The sequence below is a fragment of the Carcharodon carcharias genome, chromosome 1, assembly GCF_017639515.1.
Source record: "Carcharodon carcharias isolate sCarCar2 chromosome 1, sCarCar2.pri, whole genome shotgun sequence".
In the NCBI taxonomy this organism is placed as follows: Eukaryota; Metazoa; Chordata; class Chondrichthyes; order Lamniformes; family Lamnidae; genus Carcharodon; species Carcharodon carcharias.
The window spans coordinates 34,366,506-34,390,154 of record NC_054467.1 but is presented as its reverse complement, the minus strand read 5'-3'; the positions used below and the strand labels follow the sequence as shown (position 1 = coordinate 34,390,154).

The 23,649-nt window shown below is 43.9% G+C and overlaps 2 protein-coding genes across 2 annotated transcripts in view; one reads left to right on the top strand and one right to left on the bottom strand.

Moving 5' to 3' along the window:
* The window catches only part of LOC121270160 (WD repeat-containing protein 49-like), a 91,177-nt gene extending 84,566 nt beyond the window's left edge, over positions 1-6,611 (bottom strand). The window contains 2 exon segments of the mRNA XM_041175499.1: positions 499-615; positions 6,555-6,611. Coding sequence (XP_041031433.1) covers positions 499-615; positions 6,555-6,611 — 174 coding nt within the window.
* A 13,310-nt stretch (positions 6,612-19,921) lies between these two features.
* The window catches only part of plk4 (polo-like kinase 4 (Drosophila)), a 39,678-nt gene continuing 35,950 nt past the window's right edge, over positions 19,922-23,649 (top strand). Inside the window, exon 1 of the mRNA XM_041202043.1 lies at positions 19,922-20,048. Coding sequence (XP_041057977.1) covers positions 20,016-20,048 — 33 coding nt within the window. The 5' untranslated portion in view covers positions 19,922-20,015. The remainder of the gene's footprint in view (positions 20,049-23,649) is intronic.

Here is a 23,649-nt window from a genome sequence, read left to right as displayed (position 1 = left end):
TTTTAAACATAAAATTAGAACCTTGATCTGACTGGATCTCCTTTAGTGATCCATATCTAGGAAAAATTGGGTTAACTTCTCTACCATGACCTTAGCTGTAATCATTCTCAAAGGGATGGGCTCTGGAAATCATGTTGTCATATCCATAAGAGTACGGCTATTCAAACTTTTGAAGAGCATGTACAAATTTAAACATCATCCCACTGAACATGTCCATCTGCAAAACGCACCCCAACATCTGGTGCCTCTGTTTTAAATTTCAGCCTTTTAAGCTAGTATTCTCTTTCTTGTTCCTCCTCTCTTGCCTGAAATTCCAGTTCTAGCTGCTTAAATGCTCTCTCTTTCTGTTCTTTCCTGTTCAAGTTTAAGTTTCTCCATTTCTTTTTCGTGTTCAAGCTGCTTCATTTGCAACCGAATCCTAGCTAACTCAATTGGCTCACCCCCTGGGGAATGTGGTCTCTCTTGTATCCCTTCCAATTTCAAATGCTGTGCTATTACCTCAACTATATCTGCTTTCCTCGCCTCTTCAGTTGCATCTAACTTCAACTTATCTGCCAATTCCCTTAGCTTAACCTTGGTTACTTTTTGTAAACCAGTCAGGGATAAATCTTCCATCTTTAAAAAAGTCATAGCAATTTCCAAAGCCATATCAGTTACCGATGAATCAGAAACCTGGTATCTGTCTTTTTATCCTTTAACAGTTATTATTAATCTGCATCCAATCACTCATTGTCCATGCTTCGAATCCCATAAAAGACCCAATGCTGTGATACAGACTGTGGTGGGAGGAGAGCGCAGTTAATTCTAGCCCCAATTCTCTACAGCTTGTAACAATAGTTTTATTTACCTACAAAACTGATCAACTGTTATCTTTGATACTGTTATTCCCAGCATAAAAAGACTCTAAACAGGCTTTTTTCAGTAAATACAAAAAAATTATAAAACAAACTATTTTTAAAAAACAAGTTATTAAACAAGTTAATAAACAGTTTATTATACATGTTGTAGTTTAGAAATGTAACGACTTTCCCCTTTTTTTAAAAAACATATTCAAACCACTATACACATACACAAACACAACACAAGTTAAAACAGTCCCCAGAGGCTGGAGGATGGGAAAGTTTCTTTTAAAAGGGTAAAATTCAAAGAGATCTTGACACTGATGATCTAACACAATTCTGGTCATAATAGATCTGGAAGTTCTTTTATACAGATTTGTTGGTGAAACTGTCTTGATGACTCTTACTTATCACAACTTTGCAGGCTTTCAAAAAAAAAAGTTGAGTTATCCTGATGAGATGCTTCTGAGGAAAGCTTAACTCACTCAAGACCGCATGGAACTCAAAAGCTAGGGCAGAAAGAGGGTGAGAGAGACTTTTTCTTGCAGCTTGTTTCTAAGGCACCCCTGCACACTCACTCTCTCTCTCTCTCTCTGACTTGAGAGTCTTAAAGACTAAGATGTTCAAAGGATACTTCTCTCAGACCAGGTGTTTTTAATCAATCAGCAAGTGTCTTTAGCCTGGCAACAGCAGATCTTTGTTAACTTAGATATACAAAGTATCTCTTCCCTCAGTAAGTGTTCCCTGCTGGACATCTACCTTGATCCATGGTTTCTTAAAGAATGGCATATTCACGGCTCCAAATTAATATTGCTCTTTTAAAAATAACTAAGGAGGAAGATTGTCCAAAATTCCACATCCTTCAAATTTTTCAAAAACGGGGTCCTCATAGCAGGGACTTAATGGAAGATAGAGAGGTAGAATCTTAGGGATTGAATTCCAAAATTTCGGGCCTGAGGAACTGAAGGTGTGGCCACCAATGGTGCAGCTATGAAAATAGGGGACATGTAAGGGTTCAGAATTGGTCGAGAGAAGAGATCTCAAGCAGGGGAATTGTAAATGTGAAGGAGTTGACAGAGATAGGGAGGCGAGTTACCTTCCCAATAAAGGGGATAGCTTGAAAATGGTGCCATGGGATCTCTTTCTAAGAGGACTGATGGGGGACTTGGTTTGACATCTCACCCCAAAAATGGCACCTCCAACACTGCAGCACTCCTTCAGTACTGCCCTGGAGTGTCAGCTTTGATTTTTTGTGCTCAAGTCCTGGAGTGGGACCTGAACCCACAACCTTCTGTCTCAGAGGCAAGACTATTACCAACTGAATTGTGGCTGTCCCATCCTCAAATCTAATTTGCTGGAACTGTAAACTGATAACTGCAGCATGGGCATCTGGGACATTAATGGACAACAGGACCAACAGTGAGATTAAAGTTTTGAGAAAACGACAGCAGAATAACAGAGAAAGAGGATGAAAACACAGAGATAAAAACAAAAAACTGCGGATGCTGGAAATCCAAAACAAAAACAGAATTACCTGGAAGAACTCAACAGGTCTGGCAGCATCGGTGGAGAAGAGCAAAGTTGATGTTTCGAGTCCTCGTGACCCTTTAAAAGAACTGAGTAAAATTAGGAGAGGGGTGAAATATAAGCTGGTTTAAGATGGGGGGGGTAGGGTTGGGGGACAGAAGTGGGGGGCGGGGTGGTTGTAGGGACAAGCAAGCAGTGATAGGAGCAGATAATCAAAAGATGTCACAGACAAAAGAACAAAGAGGTGTTGAAGGTGGTGATATTATCTAAGAGAATGTGCTAATTAAGAATGGATGGCAAAACACACAAGGTACAGCTCTAGTGGGGGTGGGGTGAAATGAGACTAACAGGGCATAAGAAGTATAGATTTAAAAATAATGGAAATAGGTGGGAAAAGAAAAATCTATATAAATTATCGGAAAAAAACAAAAGGGAGGGGGAAGAAACGGAAAAGGAGTGGGGATGGAGGAGGGAGTTCAAGATCTAAAGTTGTTGAATTCAATATTCAGTCCGGAAGGCTATAAAGTGCCTAGTCGGAAGATGAGGTGCTGTTCTTCCAGTTTGTGTTGAGCTTCATTGGAACAATGCAGCAAGCCAAGGACAAACATGTGGGCAAGAGAGCAGGGTGGAGTGTTAAAATAGCAAGCGACCATCCATTCTTAATTAGCACATTTGTTTAGATAATATCACCAACTTCAACACCTCTGTGTTCTTTTGTTCTTTTGTCTATAACATCTTTTGATTATCTGCTCCTATCACTGCTTGCTTGTCCCTACAACCACAGCCCCCCTCCACTTCTCCGCCCCCCCCCCCAACCCCCCCTCTCCTCCCACCCAACAGCCCCCCTTCTCTCCCCCACCCCCCCCCCCCCCCCAACCCCCACCACCCCTCACCCACCCACCCACCTTAAACCAGCTTATATTTCACCCCTCCCCTTGGATTCACCTAGTTTTGTTGAAGGGTCATGGGGACTCGAAACGTCAACTCTTTTCTTCTCCACCGATGCTGCCAGACCTGCTGAGTTTTTCCAGGTAATTCTGTTTTTGTTTTGGATTTCCAGCATCCGCAGTTTTTTGTTTTTATTTAAGCGACAGGGAGGTTTGGGTCATTCTTGCAGGTGTTCTGCAAAGCAGTCGCCCAGTTTATGTCTGGTCTCTCCAATGTAGAGGAGACTGCATTGGGAGCAACGAATGCAGTAGACTAAGTTGGGGGAAATGCAAGTGAAATGCTGCTTCACTTGAAAGGAGTGTTTGGGTCCTTGGACAGTGAGGAGAGAGGAGGTGAAGGGGCAGGTGTTGCATCTTTTGCGAATGCATCGGGAGGTGCTGCAGGTGGGGGTTGAGGAGTAGGGGGTGATGGAGGAGTGGACCAGGGTGTCCCAGAGGGAACGATCCTACAGAATGCCGCCGGGGCGGGGGGATGGGGGGTTGTGAAGGGAAGATGTGTTTGGTGGTGGAGTATGCTGGAGTTGGCGGAAATGGTGGAGGATGATCCTTTGAATGCGGAGGGTGGTGGGGTGATAAGTGAGGACAAGGGGGACCCTATCATGTTTCTGGGAGAGAGGAGAAGGCGTGAGGGCGGATGCGCGGGAGATGGGCCAGACACGGTTCAGGGCCCTGTCAACGACCGTGGGTGGAAAATCTCGGTTAAGGAAGGAGGAGGACATGTCAGAGGGACTGTTTTGGAAGATAGCATCATCAGAACAGATGTGACGGAGGTGAAGGAACTGAGAGAATGGGATGGAGTCCTTACAGGAAGCGGGGTGTGAGGAGCTGTAGTCGAGGTAGCTGTGGGAGTCAGTAGGCTTGTAATGGATATTGGTGGACAGTCTATCACCAGAAATTGAGACAGAGAGGCCAAGGAAGGGAAGGGAAGTGTCAGAGATGGACCATGTGAAAAATGATGGAGGGGTGGAGATTGGAAGCAAAATTAATAAATTTTTCCAGGTCCTGATGAGAGCACGAAGCAGCACCGAAGTAATCATCAATGTACCGGAGAAAGAGTTATGGGAGGGGGCCGGAGTAGGACTGGAACAAGGAATGTTCCACATACCCCATAAAGAGACAGGCATAGCTGGGGCCCATGCGGGTACCCATAGCCACACCTTTTATTTGGAGGAAGTGAGAGGAGTTGAAGGAGAAATTGTTCAGTGTGAGGACAAGTTCAGCCAGATGGAGGAGAGTAGTGGTGGATGGGGATTGTTCGAGCCTCTGTTTGAGGAAAAAGCTAAGGGCCCTCAGACCATGCTGGTGGGGGATGGTGGTGTAGAGGACGTCCATGGCGAAGAGGAGGCCGTTGGGGCCAGGGAACTTGAAATTGTTGATGTGACATAAGGTGTCAGAGGAATCATGGATGTAGCTGAGAAAGGACTGGACAGGGGAGAGAGAAGGGAGTCAAGATAACGAAAAACGATAACGAGAAAGAGGATGAATTGGAACAGGTGAGTTAAAATCAAATCAGGTATGGAAGGTGAATTAAAGGTAAAGAAAGAAAGAATAGAATTTTCAGGTCACGTGTTAACTTCCTGATTACATCAAACATTTAATTATATATTACTAACAGCACTAATTCATTTATTTTCGGTAAGTACTGTTTCACTCAAATTATATCACTTTACAACTTATATACATTGTACAATTTCATAGTACTCCCAGAGTTGAAACACTACAATTTATATGAGGCTTCTCTTTCTCTAGGATTTTTGGGGTAAAATGTTATTCATATCGAATTTCTCATTGTTAATCCATTTAAAAGTTTACTAAAGTAGCAGAGAGATTAATTTCATTTGAGTGAGATTTAATGGCCCAAATATTACTGCAGTTGGCTAACAAATGACACCCACCATTACTTAGACTTGCCCTTTCCTTTTAACTTCCATGAAATTTTGTCCTGTGAATTGCTGGAAGAGTCAGATGAAAATGGTATGGTGCCCTCCTCAAGGCATCTGGGATCTGTGTTAACAACACAAGCAACTGTGCGCCTTCTTAACCAGATTTAAGGATTGTGAAATTAACATCACAAGGTTTGAATGTGAAAGATTAGAATGGTGAATTCAACGTCAAATAAGGCACAGAATGAGAAATGAGAGGGAAAGAAGGATTGCATGAAGGGGAAGAAAAATGAGACAAAGGGAAAGATAAAGATAAAAATATTTAAAAAGGAACTCTCTCAACAGTTTAAGGGAGGAATGAGATTCCACACTGGCAATAGTTAAATTTTCAGTTCCAGAGAGGTTGACTGGCAGTAACTAACTCTTACCATACAATTAAAAGGGTACTTAGACTGAAAAGAACAAGCACCAACTTTTTGTGGCAAGTTCAGTTTGTATCTGTGGTGCAAGTGTTAGAACATCGTGCCACTCAATGTATTTGAATGTTGAGTCAAACAGCAAAATGCTATTTTCAAAGCTAATGATGGAGCACCTCAGACAGATACTTTCAGATATTTGTGTTTGCCTGCACATCTGTCCTTGCAGAGAGCTGCTGTATGATCTGCCTGTTAATAGCAGCTTCACTGTTATTTCGAATGCAAATACTGGACCAATCATGATAATTTACAACTATTGCACACACAATTTCATGACTTATGACAATTAAGGCAAGTATCCAAAGTTTGTAACAGGGCCCTCTTCCAACCCCCTCCTCCAAACTTTCTCACAGACCTCTTCATCTTCAGCATAATCCTCTTTTCCTTTCTGCCTTATGTGATATCAAGCTTCCCCTAGTCACCTCAACTATTTCTTGCGGAGGCATGTTCCACATTCTAACCACTCTGGTTAAAGAAGTTTCTCCTGAATCTCTTATTGGATTTATTAGTGACTATTTTATATTTATAGTCCCTATTCTGATCTCCCCTACTACAAGTGAAAACATCTTCTCTACATCTACTCTATCAAACACTTCCAAAATTTTTAAGAGCTCTATAATTTCTCCTTTTAGCCCTATTTTCTAGAGAAAAAAAGCCCAAGCCTATTCAATCTTATCTGATAAATATAACGTCTCAATTCTGGTATCATTGCTGTAAATCTAAGAGCATTCACAAATATCTGTAATTTTCTTACATTTTTCTGAACAGATTATTGCAGTCTATTATATGACACTGTCAATTATAATACAGATCTATGAAAAACTACAGCAGAAAATACATATTTTAATAATTATTTGAGGTACTGGGTTTCCTAGTACTTACCGGTTCATCTTGGTATAATTCATTTCTGTGAGAAGCCTTGTCTGGTATTTCGTCCATTGTAGGTTTGCCCAATTTTAGTGGTTAGAAAGTGTAAAGAAACAAATCCATTTCAAGTGTAGTGTTGCTGGCACTTAAAACACCACTTATAATAAGCTTTCTTGATCATTTACATGCAACTATGGCAACAATAGCTCAGCAACAACTAAACTTAGAAAAATCTAGCTGAACTCAATCATGAGTTTTAAGTTCCCTTTCAGCTTAAACATAGCACTAAAATCATGTTTTACCATGTGCGCATAACAACTTTATTATGTGAGGTTAAGACCTATATAGAGTTACTCTGAAATATGATCCACTTTTGTTCTTTGACCCAATTGAGATTTTTTAACTCCCTAAGCTAAACTTGCAAAAAAGTATTATTTCCAAGTACATTTACTTACTTTTTTACTGTGTAAAAGTAAGTTCATATACAGCCATTCTGAAATGCATCAGTTTCTTCAATCTCTCTCACGTGCCAATGAATGAATGAATTAATTCCCAAAGGGTCTATGATTCAAAATGACCAAATCAACATAATGGATTATAAAGAATATAAAGAATCTATTCATAATATATTAAAAATCTTACAAGTAGCACACTCTTCTCCTTTATCAAATTGGTTGTCACATTTTCAGCACCATATTTTATTGCTTCTAAGTACAATAGCAGCAAATTAAAGACATAATGTAAAATTTCAAAGCAAAGAAAGCAGCTGGAAAATTAGAGGCTATTAAATTCATGCAAATCATCCAATCCTGAATGACCAATCAGGAGATTGCACCAATAAAGGAAAAAATGTGAACCAATCAAATCACAAAAAAGTCTGCTTTTTTTTCTTCAACTGCTTTTTTTAACTGAAAATTCTATTGTCCAAAATAAGAATTTAAACTAAGTAAAATATCAAGAATGTCATATTACATAATATTATTCACTGAACATGAATTGATTGGCTGCTGAAACTCTCCTCCATACCTTTGTCACTTCCAGACTGGACTATTCTTCTATTTCCTTTCCATTGTTTAGTTTACAAATTCCCTTCTATACCTTAACTCAATAATTTCAGCTTTTTTACCATCCCCTATCTTGGTGGTAGACTCCTCATTACTTGAGTATGGCCAAGCTGAAAGTGACCTTATCGTATTCTGTGGGTCCTCTCGTGACTGAAGAGCCAGTGTGAGATCAGCATGGGTGTACTCAGAAATGGCAGTTAATGCTGTTGATGCTTGGGGGAACTTCTGCAGCTGTGCCACCTTTGGCCTACCTCTAGGTACATTGGACATTGCGAATTTGTTGTAGGTGGACTTCAACGTTTACTAAAGCGAATTTCAATGTTTGCCTCCACATGGGCCAGCCAGCTGCGGTGTTTTCCCAAGAGAGGTAGTCTACAATGCAGAAGTTTGTAAGGCTCTTTTTAGGATGTCCTTGTATCATTTATACTGATCGCCTTGATGTTATTTGCCCTGGTCTTGAAGATGGAGAGAATATGTGGTCGGAGGTCCAACTCAGTGTCAAATAGAATGCCAAGATTTCAAACAGTCTGTTTCAGCCTCAGTCAGTAATCAGCAAGTGAAGTCATTGGCAGAGACAGAAGACAATGGCTTTGGTCTTCCCAATATTTAGTTGGAGGGCATTTCATTTTATTCAATTCTGGGTATCGGACAAGTAGCATGACAAATCTAGAAGCAGTGGAGTGGTAGGGGAGGTGGTGGTGAGGTCAGGTTGGCTGTCTGATGTCAGATAAGACAGAGGTGAGGAGGATTTTTTTTTCCCTTAGAGGGTCACTTGGAATTCTCTTTCCCAGACAGCAGTGAAGGCTGGACCATTGAATATATTCAAGGCTGAGTTAGACAAATTTTTGATCTACAAGAGAATCAAAGGTTATGGTGGGGCAGGGATGAAAGTGGAGTTAAGGTCATGATCAGATCAGCCATGATCTTATTGAATGCCGGAGGAGGCTTGAGGGATCAAATGGTCTACTCATGCTCCTATTTTTTATGATCTTGTGTGGAATCTGACAGTTTTGGCTGATGGATAACTTCTGGATGAGAAAGAAGAGGAGGTCAAGGAAAGATTTTTGAGGATGTCCCAAAGGTAATGGCCCATAACATCCACGCTCCCCAGTTTCAGATTCTGGGGGGTGGTATCCCAAAGATGCGCTGGGGAATCTCTCTGGCAAGTTCGCAGGTAAGGGTTTGCATGGCATTTGCCCAGAAATGCTAACTTCCTTTGCACAATTGCGTTGTGTTGCACTGCGCTGCACTGGGATCCATCCGAAAATACGATTTAAATCACAAATTTCGATGATTCCTCCAGGGTTATACCAATAGTTACCCAGAAAAAGTTAGAAGAATTAAAACCTCTTCTAACTTCTGGGTAACTATTGTAAAGGCCCAGACTGACTCTAAGGGACACCCCACACACCCCCCGCCCCCCACCACGGGACTGCCCCCATCTACCCCAACCACCGGCAACCCCACCGACCTCAGCCCCCCACATTGACCTCAGCCCCCACCTCGCGAGCTCGAACCCGGTCCCCGACCTCAGACTCCCCCCAGGGACCTCCCAACTTCCCTAGGCCTTGGAACTCCCCATCCCAAATCCCCACCCCCCCCCAAACCTCGGAACCTCCCACACTAGACCTCGGAACCTCCCACCCCGCCTAGACCTTGGAACCTCTCATCCTAGACCCCCACCCCCCACTAGACGTAGGAACCCCCCAGCCCAGACCTCCAACCCCCAGACTTCGGAACCCCCCCATGCCCCCAGATCTAGGAAACCCCACTCCAGACCCCCAACCCACTAGACCTCAGAAACCCCCACTCCCCCCAGACCTCAGAACCCCCCGCCCCTCCTAGATCTTGGAACCCCGACCCCAGACCCCCACCCCCTAGACCTCGGAAATCCCCCGGACCCCCATCTCTCCTAGAAATCAGAACTCGGAACCCCCCGAACTCCCCTCACCCCACAGACCCCCACCCCTCTTGGACCTTGGAATCTCCCAACCCCAGACCCCCACCCCTCCTAGATCTCGGAGCCCCCCACCTCAGACCCCTATCCCCTTAGACCTCAAAACCCCCGACCCCACACATCCACAGATCTTCACCCCCACCAGACATCAGAACCTCCACCCCAGACCCCCACCAGACTGCAGAACCCCCCAGCCCAGACCCCATCCCCACCAGACCTCAGAACCCCTCATCCCAGACCACCACCTCCACCAAACCTCAGAACCCCCCCTTCCCAGACCCCCAATCCCACTCCCACCAGACCTCAGAAGCTCCCCCAGACCCCCATCTCCCCTAGAACTCGGAACCCACACCCCCAGGCCTCGGACATCCCCTCAGACCTCGGACCTCCCCAGACCCCCCACACGACCCCAGACCCCTTCCTCAACCTCGGACCCCCCCACCCCCGACCTCCAGTCTCAGACCCCCCAACCCCAACCTTGGGCTTCCCTCCCCAAAACCTCAGATCCCTCGATCTCCGGACACCCCAACCCCCAAATCCTATATGTTTATCTTAGAAACTTGCCTTCCCCTGGCCTGTCAATTTCCCTGGCCCTTTAAACTTACCTGCTTTAAGGTAGTTTAAAAAATGGGCGTGGCCTCCTTGAATATGCTGGATCTAGACTTTGTTGGCACCTGCGAGGATTTTTTTGATGCAGGCTCCAAGCAGCTCCAACGAATGGAAGTGGCAATGCAATTTTCAAGGCCAGGTAAGGGTGCATTTATTTTTCTAATTTCTGTGGGCCAGCACTTTCTGTCAATGGTCGGAAGTTATGGCCCAATGATGCAGGAACAAGAGAGAAATAACAGCATTGACTGTCTGGCTAGGACTGCATAAATAGGAGCCAGGTTAAGTCAGTCCCAACTAGCTGCCGATAGACAGGTGTTGGAAGGGAATGGTGTGGTCAACTGTGCCAAAGGATGAAGGCAGGTCACAGTCACTTTGGGTGCTTTGTGATTCTGCCAACACCCGCTTCAGTGTTGTGGCAGGGGCAAAAACCTGTTGGAGAGATTCAAACGAGCTGTAGGAAAGATGGGCACAAGCTTTTTAAAATACTCATTCATGGGATGTGACAGTTGCTGACATGGACAGCATTTATTGCCCAGCCCTAATTGCACTCGAGAAGATGGTGCGAGTTGTCTTTTTGAACTGCTGCAGTCCATATGGTGCAGATACACCCACTATAATGTCAAGAAAGGAGTTCCAGGATTTTGAACCAGCAACAGAAAATGAGCAGCAATATAGTTCAAGTCATGATGGTGTGTGACTTGGAGGGGAATCTGCAGGTGGTGGTGTTCCCACACGTCAGCTGCCTGTGTTCTTGTAGTTGGTGGAGGTTGTGGGTTTTGAAGATGCTGTCAAAGGAGCTCAGCAAGTTGCTACAGTGCATCTTATAGAAGTATATACTATTGCCACTGTGCGTAGGTGCTGGAAGAAGTGAATGTTTTAAAAGTCGTAGATGAGATGCCAATCAAGTGGGCTGCTTTGTCCTGCATGGTATCAAGCTTCTTGAGTGTTGGAGCGGCACTCATCCAAGCAAATGGACAGTATCCCATCACACTCCTAACTTGTGGCTTGTCGATGGTGGACAGGCTTTGGAGAGACAGGAGGTGAGTTACTCATTGCAGAATTCCTACCCTTTGATCAGCTCTTGTAGTCACAGTATTTATGTAGCTGACCCAGTTAAGTTTTTGGTCAATGGTAACTCCCAGGATGTTAATAGTGGGGGATTCAGCAATGGTAATGCTGTGAATGTCAAGGGGAGATAGTTAAATTCTCTCTTGTTGGGGATGGTAATTGCCTGGCACTGTGTAAGACCATAAGACATAGGAGCAGAAATTAGGCCATTCAGCCCATTGAGTCTGCTCCACCATTCAATCATGGCTGATAAGTTTCTCAACCCCATTCTCCCGCCTTCTCCTCATAACCAATCAAGAACCTATCTATCTCGGTCTTAAATACACTCAATGACCTGGCCTCCACAGCCTTTTGTGGCAATGAGTTCCATAGATTCACCACTTTCTGGCTAAAGAAGTTTCTCCTCATCTCTGTTCTAAAAGGTCTTCCCTTTACTCTGAAGCTGTGCCCTCGAGTCCAAGTCTCTCCTATTAATGGAAACATCTTCCCCACATCCACTCTATCCAGGCCTTTCAGTACTCTGTAAGTTTCAATCAGATCCCCCCTCATCCTTCTAAACGCCATCGAGTATAGACCCAGAGTCCTCAAACGTTCCTCATATGTTAAGCCTTTCATTTCTGGGATCATTTGCGTGAACCTCCTCTGGACCCTCTCCAGGGCCAGAACATCCTTCCTGAGATACGGGGCCCAAAATTGCTCACAATATTCTAAATGTGGTCTGACCAGAGCCTTGTAAAGCCTCAGCAGCACATCCCTGCTTTTATATTCTAGTCCTCTCGAAATAAATGCCAACATTGCATTTGCCTTCCTAACTACTGACTCAATGTGCAAGTTAACCTTAAGAGAATCTTGGACTAGGTTTCCCAAGTCCCTTTGCACTCCAGTCTATGCCTCTATTCTTCCTACCAAAGTGCATGACCTCACACTTCCCCATGTTGTATTCCATCTGCCACTTCTTTGCCCATTCTTCTAACCTGTCCAAATCCTTCTGCAGCCTCCCCGCCTCCTCAATACTACCTGTCTGTAGCGTGAATGTTAGTTGTCAGTTATCTGCCCAAGACTGAATGTTGTTCAGGCCTTGCTGTGTGTGGACGCGGACTTTTTACTATCCAAGGATTTGGGAATGATGCTGAACATTGATCACTGATGATTGCACATCCCCACTTGACCTTATGATGGAGGGAAGGCCATTGATGAAGCAGCTAAAGATGGTCGGATCTCGAACAGTACCCTGAGGACCTTCAACACAAATGTCCTGGGATTGAGATGATTGGCCTCCAACAACAATACAATCTTTGTTTGTGCTTGGTATGACTCTAACCAGTGGAGAGTTTTCCGCCTGATTCCCATTAACTTCAATTTTTTTAAGGTTCCTTGATGACACACTTGGTCAAATGCTGACCTTTTGTCAAGGGCAATTATGTTCATGTCACTTCAACAATTCAGCTATTTTGTGCATGCTTGGACCAAAGCTTTAATGAGGCCTGGACTTGACTGGCCTTGGTGGAATGCAAACTGCGCATCGGTGAGAAGGTTATTGATGAGTAAATGCCACTTGATAACACTATCAGTGACAACTTCCATAACTGTGCTGATGATTGAGGGCAGACTGATGGGGTGGTAACTGGCTGGATTAGATTTGCCCTGCATTTTATGGACACGACATAACTGGGCAATTTTCCACATTGTTGGGTGTATGTCAGTGTTGTAGCTGAACTGAAACAGCTTATTTAGGGGTTCGGCTAGTTCTGGAGTACTTCGCTACAACAGCCAAGACAATGTCAGGGAAGGCACATGGGCTTTGATGAATCCAGTGCCTTCCGCCATTTTGATATCACGTGAGTGAATCAAATTGCCTAAAGACTGCTGTTTGTGGTGTTGTAAACCTCAGGAGGATGATGAGATGGATCATCCATTCTGCATTTCTGGCAAAAAGATGGTTACAAATGCTTCAGCCTTGTCTTTGGCAAGGTGCTGCTTCGGAATGTGCTTTCGCACACCTCATTTAACCAGGGTTGGTCCCCTGGCTTGATGGTAAAAAGTGAGAGGTGTGCCAGCCATGGCTTACAGATTCTGCTTGAATATAAGTCTTCTGCTGCTGATGGCCCACAGTGCCTCGTGGATGTCCAGTTTCGATCTATATTTGTTCTGAATTTACTATATTTAGCAGGTTGGCATTGCTGTGCAACACAATGGATGGTGACCTCAGTGCGAAGACAGGACTTGTCTCCCAAAGGATTGTGTGGTGGTCAGTCTTACCAATACTGTCATGGGCAGATGCATTTGCCACAGGTAGCTTGGTGAGGACAAGGTCAAGTATTATGTTGGTTCTCTCATGACCTACCTCAGGCCCAATCTGACAGATATATCTTTCAGGAGTTGGCAGGCTTGGTCAGTAGTGGTGCCACGAAGCCGCACTTTGTGATGAACATTGAAGTTGCTCATTCAGAGCGCATTCAGTGTCCTTGCTACCCTTAATATTTCTTCCAAGTAGTGTTCAATATGGAGGAGTAAAGATTCATCATCTGAGGGACAATGATAGGTGTAATCAGCAGGAGGCTTTTTTTAAAAGTTATTCATTCACGGGATGTGGGCTTCGCTGGCTAGGCCAGCATTTATTGCCCATCCCTTGTTGCCCTTTTCTCAAGGTGATGAGCTACCTACTTGAACCACTGCAATCCATGTGTTGTGGTTACACCCAGAGTGCTGTTAGGAAGGGCATTCCAGGATTTTGACTCAGCAACAGTGAAGGAACAGCAATATATTTCGAAGTCAGGATGGTGAGTGATTTGGAGGGGAACTTCCAGGTGGTGGTGTTCCCATCTATCTGCTGCCCTTGTTCTTCTAGATGGCAATGGTCGTGGGCTTGGAAGATGCTATCTAAGGAGCTTAGGTGAATTCCTGCAGTGCATCTTGTAGATGGTATACACAGCTGCTACTGTGTGTCAGTGATGGAGGGAGTGAATGTTAGTGGATGTGGTGCCAATCAAGCAGGCTGCTTTGTCCTGTTTGGCGTCAAGCTTCTTTGGTGTTGTGGGAGCTGTACTCATCCAGGCAAGTAGGGAGTATTCCATCACACTCTTGACTTGTGCCTTATAGATTGTGGACAGGCTTTGGAGAGTTAGGTGGTGAGTTACTCATTGCAGAATTCCTAGCCTCTGACCTGCTCTAGTAGTCACAGTATTTATATGGCTAGTCCAGTTCAGTTTCAGGTCAATGGTAACACCCAGGATGTTGATAGTGGAGGATTCAGTGATCATAATGCCATTGAACGTCAAGGGGCAATGGTTAGATTCTCTCTTGTTAGAGATGGTCATTGCCTGGCACTTCTGTGAATGTTACTTGCCACTTGTCAGCCCAAGCCTGGGTATTGTGCTGGTCTTGCTGCATATGGGTAGAGACTGCTTCAATATCTGAGGAATCGCGAATGTTGAACATTGTGTAATCATCAGCGAACATCCCCACTTCTGACCTTAAGATGGAAGGAAAGTTATTGATGAAGCGGCTGAAGATGGTCAGGCCGAGAACACTACCTCAAAGAACTCCTGCAGTGATGTCCTGGAGCTGAGATGACTGAGCTCCAACAACCAGAACCATCTTCCTTTGTGCTAGGTATTACTCCAACCAGTGGAGGATTTTCCTTCAATTCCCTTTGACTCCAGCTTTGCTCGGGCTCCTTGATGCCACGCTCGGTCAAATGCGGCCTTGATGTCAAGAGCATGCACTCTCACCTTGGGAGTTCAGCTCTTTTGCCCACGTTTGAACCAAGGCTGTAATGAGGTCAGGAGCTGAGTGGCCCTGGTGGAACCCAATCTGGGCGTCAATGAGCAGGTTATTGCTAAGCAATTGCTGCTTGATAGCACTGTTGATGAGCCCTTCCATTACGTTACTGATGATCGAGAGTAGACTGATGGGGCGGTAATTGGTTGGGTTGAATTTGTCCTGCTTTTTGTCTACAGGGCATACCTGGGCAATTTTCCACATAGCTAGGTAGATGCCATTGTAGCTGTACTGGAACAGTTTGGCTAGGGACGCGGCAAGGTCTGGAGCACAAGTCTTCAGTCCTATTGCCAGAATATTCAGGCCCCATAGCTTTTGCAGTATCCAGTGCCTTCAGTCGTTTCTTGATATATGAAGTGAATCAAATTAGCTGAAGACTGGCATCTGTGATGCTGGGGACCTCTGGAGGAGGCAGAGCTGGATCATTCACTCGGCACTTCTGGCTGAAGATTGAAGCAAATGCTTCACCTTATCCTTTGCACCAAAGGGCTGGGCTCCTCCATCATTGTGGATGAGGATATTTGTGGAGCCTCCTCCTCCAGTGAGTTGTTTAATTGTCCACCACCATTCATGACTGGATGTGGCAGGACTGCAGAGCTTAGATCTGATCCGTTGGTTGTGGGATCTGTCTATCATTTGCCACTTATGCTGTTTGGCACGCTGTTTGGTGGTTAACCGATGAACACTGTCCAACTACCTCTTAAAGTGCAGCTTGCAGTTGGCAGCCTATGTTGTTAATCTTCTGCTGTCACCCAGAGGCTCCCAGGTAAGTTACTCCTGTGACCTCCTATAAATCAGGAGTGTGATGGAATACTCTCTACTTACCTAGTTGAGTACTTCTGCAACAACACTCGACAAGCTTGACACCTCCCAAGACTTGATTGGCACCTCATCCACTAACTTAAACATCCATTCAGTCCTGTGTTTTGGCTTGTCCAGGTTGACACCTCATTTTTAGGTATGCCTGGTGCTGCTCCTGGCATGCCCTACTGCACTCTTCATTGAACCAGAGTTGATCCCCTGGCTTGATAGTAATGGTAGAGTGGGGGACATGCCAAGCCATGAGGTTACAAATTATGTTCAAGTACAATTCTGCTGCTGCTGATGGCCCACAGCACCTCATGGATTCCCAATCATGAGTTGCTAAATCTGTTTGAAATCTATCCCATTTAGCACAGTGGCAGTGCCACATTTGTCTAAGTTTGACCTGGTGGCATGAGACTCCATTGGATACAGAATCAATGTTGAGGACTCCCTTGACCACTCCCTCCCAAATGTATACTACTGCGTGCCATCCTCTTGTGTGCCAGTGAGACAGTAAACACCCAGGGATGGTGATGGAGGAGTCTGGGACATTAGCTGCAAGGTACGATTGTAAGCTGTGAGTATAGCTACATCAGGATGTTGCTTGACTAGCCTGCGGAACAGTTCTCTCAATTTTGGCACGAGTCTCCAGTAGTGGGAAGGACTTTGCAGAGTCGACTGGGCTGGTGAAGATGTTGCCATGAGTCATCAGGTAGGGAATTCCAAAACTCTGACCCATTGATAATGAAAGAATGACGAATGAGGACAGTTTGTGACATGGATAAGGTTATGGAGATTCCAGGCATCTGCTGCCCTTGTCCTTCTAGGTGTGGAAGTTGTGTTTGGGAGATACTGCGAAATAAATCTTGGTGACTGGCTGCAGTACACTCTGTAAACAGAAGCCAAAGTACACTGGTGGTGGACTGAATGGATGTTTAAGTTAGTGAATGAGTTGCCAATCAAGTCTTGGAGGTGTCAAGCTTCTCGAGTGTTGTTGCAGAAGTACTCAACTAGGTAAGTAGAGAGTATTCCATCACACTCCTGATTTATAGGAGATCACAGGAGTAATTTACCTGGGAGCCTCTGGGTGACAGCAGAAGATTGACAAAATAGTCTGCCAACTGCAAGCCGCACTTTAAAAGGTAGTTGGACAGTGTTCATTGGTTAACCACCAAACAGCACTGAAGAAGATGGCAGGCAAATTTAGTTGAACTGTGACACTTTCAATCAAACTTCTCACTGAAAGACTGTGCTTTCCCGCTTGACATACAGTTGCTAGTTTAAAATCCAGCTTCTAGATGAAAACATCTATTGTCAGAACCCAGTTGCAAATGAAAATAAACAAGGCTTTTAAATGGAGATTGGTCTTTCCATTGTGCATTGCACAATAAAGTTAGAATGCAAGAGAGGATTCTGGCTGAGATCTTGTGACAAACAAAGTCTTGGTTCAGTTCTTAAGAAAATGAAGCAGAAATGTCATTGAAACAAAAGTATGTGGTTTGTAACTGCTATCTTCAGTAATTGGGTGTCTTAACAATTCTGGCTGGACATAGTCTGGGAGATGTCATCACATCCAGGAAATTACAGGCCCGTGAGCCTTACGTCAGTGGTAGGGAAATTATTGGAGAAAATTCTTCGTGACAGGATTTACTACCATTTGGAAGCAAATGGGTGTATTAGTGAGAGGCAGCATGGTTTTGTGAAGGGGAGGTCATGTCTCACTAACTTGATCGAGTTTTTTGAGAAAGTGACAAAGATGATTGATGATGGAAGGGCAGTGGATGTTACCTACAAGGATTTCAGTAAGGCATTTGACAAGGTCCCTCATGGTAGACTGGTACAGAAGGTAAAGTCGCACAGGATCAGAGGTGAGCTGGCAAGATGGATACAGAATTGGCTTGGTCATAGAAGACAGAAGGTAGCAGTGGAAGAGTGCTTTTCTGAATGGAGAGCTGTGACTAGTGGTGTTCCGCAGGGATCAGTGCTGGGACCTTTGCTGTTTGTAGTATACGTAAATGACTTGGAGGAAAAGGTAACTGGGCTAATTAGTAAGTTTGCAGACGACACTAAGATTGGAGAAGTTGCAGATAGTGAAGAGGATTGTCAAAGGATACAACAGGATATAGATCGGTTGGAGACTTGGGCAGAGAAATGGCAGATGGAGCTTCATCCAGACAAATGCGAGGTAATGCATTTTGGAAGGTCTAATACAGGTAGGAATTATACAGTAAATGGCAGAACCCTTAAGTGCATCGATGGGCAGAGGGATCTGGGTATACAGGTCCACAGGTCACTGAAAGTGGCAACGCAGGTGGATAAGGTAGGCAGGAAGGCATATGGCATGCTTACCTTCATCGGCAGGGATATTGAGTATAAAAGCTGGGAAGTTATGCTGCAGCTGTATAGAACCTTGGTTAGGCCACACTTGGAATATTGCATGCAATTCTGGTCGCCACATTACCAGAAAGATATGGAGGCGTTGGAGAGGGTGCAGAGGAGGTTTACCAGGATGCTGCCTGGTCTGGAGGTTATTAGCTATGAGGAGAGGTTGGAGAAACTCAGATTGTTCTCACTAGAGCGACGGAGATTGAGGAGCGACTTGATAGAAGTTTACAAAATTATGAGTGGCATGGACAGAGTAGATAGTCAGAAGCTTTTTCCCAGGGTGGAAGAGTCAATTACTAGGGGACATAGATTTAAGGTGAGAGGAGAAAACTATAAAGGAGATGTGCAGGGCAAGTTTTTTTTACGCAGAGGGTAGTGAGTGTCTGGAATTCACTGCCAAGAAGTGGAGGAAGCAGGTACGATAGTGGTGTTTAAGAGGCAGCTTGACTAATACAAGAATAGGATGGGAATAGAAGGATACGGATCCCGGAAGTGCAAAATGTTTTAGTTTGACAGGCAATATGATCCACACAGGCTTGGAGGGCAGAAGGGCCTGTTCCTGTGCTGTACTTTTCTTTGTTCTTCATGACCACACACCTTCAATTGACCCTTCCCCCAGACTCCTGCCATTGGTCACCCAACATGTCAATCATCACAGGAACCCACCTTCCACAGGCTTTTCAATAAGAAATCATAGCAGGAGTAAGCCAATTCTTCAAGCCCACTCCTCCATTCATTGAGATCACGGCTGATCTCTACTTCAACACCATTTTCGTGCACTATCCCTAAATCCCTTGATGTTTTTAATATGTAGAAATTTATCACACTCATTCTTGAACATAATTAACAACTGAGCCTCCACAGCCCTCTAGGGCAGAGACTTTTAAAGATTCACCAACCTGGTTTTGATTTTTGAAAAATCTGGTCATTTTAGTCCTCACGTGCTGCTATTTACATTAAAAACGTACAAATAACTCAAACTTGCAAGTCGGTTATGCGAGATTCTCACATCAATAACCTTTCCAACGCAATTAATGGGGGGGAGGGGAGAAGGCTAAAATTAGCCCACGAAAACAGAGACCAATTCCACCGCTGCGTCAGGCGACACTACTTTTGCACTGAGTCATTGTTCTGAATAAAAGAAAAAAATCTATTTTTAAATAAAATCAAAATACTGCGGATGCTGGAAATCTGAAATAAAAACAAAAAAAATGCTGGAAAAACTCAACAAGTCCGGCAGCTATAGCGCTGAAGAAGTCAAGCGGGCTCGAAATGTTGAAACCTCCGTTCCAAACACTGCTGCTCTATTGAGCTTCTGAATATCAAGAAATTATAGCTGTATGTGTGTCTTCATACAACGATTATCCCCAAGGCTGATGAGAGTGCGACAAGACTGTACATATCATTTCTAAACGTCACATTTCATAAACTCCACTCAAACTGCCTTCATTGCCGTCAAGCAAACAGCAGATCTGCACATGCGTTGTAGTCGGCCGGGCAAGTCACGTGACACAATAAAGTCACGCAAATATTTTTGAAAAGTCTGAGTTGAAGCGTGCCCTTTTAGTGTATCCCAGTAGTTATTACCGTGATTTATTATATTAGAAATTAGATTTTGTTTTTTGTTTGTTGTATTCTTTTCTTTTCCGCCCCCATCAATGACGTCAGTGGAGCCTCGTTGTGGGTGTAAACGGCGGATTTTTTGAAAATGGAGAGATTGTGTCGCGCGGTGGAGGGATTGAGGTGGTGCGTAGTCGATCAGTGAGCCCGCGCCCAACTGGGGCAGTGGCTCACATACTGACCAACGGCATGGCGACCGTCTGCATTGGCGACAAGATAAAGGTAGAATCGATTATTCACCGTACATTTCGGTTACTAATCGGAGTTGTAGCCCGATTGCCATCGGCGGCTTCCGTCCAGATCTCGGCAGTTGATTCGCGCTGGCCTTCCATCCCCCCCACCCCGCCCCTCTTACCAGTTGTCGTTTTGGTGTCCTGAATTTATTTTTACCGACATTTGTTCTGGTAGCAAATTGCCAATGATTGCGCCTCTGACAAGGCGCCAACGTGGTTTGTTTTGTTCACACAGAAGGGGCGTCTGATGCTCCCGGAAGCCAAGCCTCCCAGCCAAGCTAATGAGAAATCCACACAAGTTGCTATTCATTCTTTCTGCAAAGAGATAACAACTGCTTCAGATAACTCCAAAGAGTTTATATAAAGAATTGACAACATTTGTTCACCCCTAGTTTGCCTTGAGATTGTAACTGTGATTTTTATTTTGCATCTGAATGCCTTGTTTATGCAATTTTAGTTTGAGGAGACGGTCAACCAGGTAGTGTGGACTGAGTTAATATGTAGGCCATTGGTACAAATTGTTAAAGGGCATTAGTGAACTTATAGGGTTTTTTATGACAATCTAACAGTTTCTGGATTTTTTTTCTCCGAGTGCCAGCCCAGAAATTTTTCCCCACATTTATTAGATTAATGATGCGTCTTGAACTGAGAGCTCTTTCTTGCTGGAGCAGTACAAAAATAAATACAGTACTATACTGATAAAACTTCATAGTCCACCAGCTTGAAGCACTAATACAGTTGACAAAATGCTGGAAAAACTTAACAGGTCTAGCAGCATCTGTGGGGAGAGAAACAGAGTTAACGTTTTGAGTCTGTATGACCCTTCTTCAGAAGCTGCTAGACCTGCTGAGATTTTTCCAGCATTTTCTGTTTTTGTTTCAGATTCTCAGCATCTGCAGTATTTTGCTTTTGTCACAACTTATTGATCCTGGTCTACCCTTGTTTGTGTGTTTTCACCATAGCCTTAGTGGGCCCATTGGCATTGCCTTGCTTCCCTGGCTTTCTTTATGCCTCCCTCAGTGCACATCTCAATGTTATCCACCCATCTGATTTTTCTTCTTCCTTATGTAGTTTTTAACCGTCATTCTCCTTTAGTTCTTGCCATCATTCTTTCCAATGTCTGTACTTGGCTATATTTCTCTCTTTAACTGTACTTAGCAAACCTTTTGATTCCTGATTCTTGATCTAACCCACTCATTTGTCTTTCTGTCCATGCAGCTGATTCTGGTAATCCTCTGCCATACCCGCATTTCAAGAGCTGTTACCTGCGCCTCATCATCTTTCTTCAGAGTCCACCTCTTGTATTCATAGAGTGCAATACTTCATATTAGCGACTGTACTAGATTCCTGTTCAGCTTTATGCTGATGCTTTTGGACTTCCAGATGCTACTTAAATCACTGGTCCTCAGCTAATCTAACCTGAACTTCATTCTTGAGTGTAATTTTTGTGTTTATCATTAAGCCAAGGAACTTGAAATTATTCATTGCCCCTATGTTGGTGCTTCTAAACTTGACTTTCCTACTGCCATTTAGAGCTATAATGTTGGTCTTTGAGTCTTTTGGAATGTACATAACTGAGGAGTATTGTTGACATAGTCTGCAAGCCCTTCCTTTGTTCTGGCTATGAGTGTGGTGTCACATGTACACTTGAGATTCCATATGATGCAGCCATTCTCCCTGGTAACTCTTCTTGCACCAGCCTCATTATCTTCTCTCCCACAGCTTAAAAAACAATGGGTGTCAGAAGATGCCCCTGCCCGATTCCCTCCTTAATTTGTAATTGGTTTATATACCAATTCTGAGGTCTCCTGAAGTATTTCTCTACAGCTCTTGTCTGAGCCACACAAGTTGTTTGGGTGCTCAAGTCTATAAGTGTATTCAATAGTGTGTCATGCTGGACAGCTTTGGCATTGTCTATGAACATGAGCCAGAGCTGGGCTTCCTGCTTATTTTCATATTTCTTCATGAGATTTCTGAGCACAAGCATAGGGTAAGTCCCACCTTTTCCAAGAATAAAGCCAAACTGCTCTTCTGCCACGTCCCTGTTCACACAGGGAGTGACTCCCTGCCTGATGATATCAAGTAAAACTTTAGATGCATGACCGATGAGACTTAGCTTACAATGTTTAGAACAGTCCTGAGTGTGTGCTATCTTGGGTGTTGTGACTATCTCAGATAAGGTCCACTCGGGTGTTATTCTTCAGTTGTCCATATCCCACCAATAATCGCTTTCATTGCATCTACTACTATTTCGCCTTATGATTTCCGTGTTTCTGCTGGTACCTGATCTTGCCCTCTGCCTTTCCACTTTTGATGTTCTTTATAACTTTTCCCATCTCCTCCTTCAGTACCCCAGACTCAAACTCTTATTATTTTAACTTCTATTCTTCTTTGTTTATCTAATCTAGTTCATCTCAGTTTCCCGCAATAATTTTCCCATCTCAACTTGGTGTTGTCCTTATCGTATAACAAGTCTTCGTTTTCATTCTTCTACTTATTCCTGGGTTTGCACACTTCTTTCCAGCTATGACCTTGACTAGTGAATAAACTTGACTATTGAATATACTTTCTTGGCATTACTATTCTTGAAAGCTTCTGCTTCTTCAGCTCTTCTGCTCAGTCAGTTGTTTTTGGCTTTTGTACATGTTTTCCTCAGATTAGCCCACAGTTTGAGGTATTTTCTGCTTTGTATACCACTGGTGTTTGCGTCACACCTTTTCTCTATTAGGTCTAACTATTCAACTGTCGTCCATGGCTGTTTTGCATTTTCATGTTTCAAGATGTGTTCATCTAATGCAGTCAGTAGCACTGTTGATAATGATAGCCATCTCTTTTCTTTGTTCTTTTACTTCAAATTCTGTTGAATTTCTCATGATGAATTCCAATTTTCTCTTTGACCTTTTCTTGTTCTGTAGCTTATGACACCAACTTCTTGCTTTGATCTCTCCATACCATTTGATGATCAGAACCACAACAAGCACTAGGCAAGGCTCTGGAATCTAGCCCTTCTCTTCTATTGACTATATGATCAATTTGATCCTTATGACATTTACCAGGGGAAGTGCATGTATGTTGCTAACTATGTTTATGACAGAAACATGTATTTAGGGCAAGTAATTGGTTGGCTTCTAACCAATCAAGGAGCATTAGCCCCCGTTCCTTAGTTGCACCACGCCCATGCTTGCTGCAAGCTAGATGTTGTATATTTGCTCTCTACTTTGGATTAATGTTCCCCCATAACTACCAGACGCTCTCTCTTTGGACATGCATCAACAGTTTCTTGGATCTTTTGATACACTGCCAAAATTGTGTCATCATCTGTCTCAATTGTTGGGAGATAAACCTGTGTGATAGTAATAGGTTTGGGCTTAGCATCTACTGTCATTATTATCCTGTCACTGACTGACGTCACTACTGTGACAACTTTATCAACTCTTGATGACACCAAAAAACCCATTCCATGACTATACTTTTCTTCTGCTATAGGGTAAAGTCCAATGTTCTGATTTATTCTGGCCACTGCCTGTCCATCTGACCTCAAAGACCAATCTGGACAATAGTCAGCCCTTCTGCTTCCACGTGCACTTACT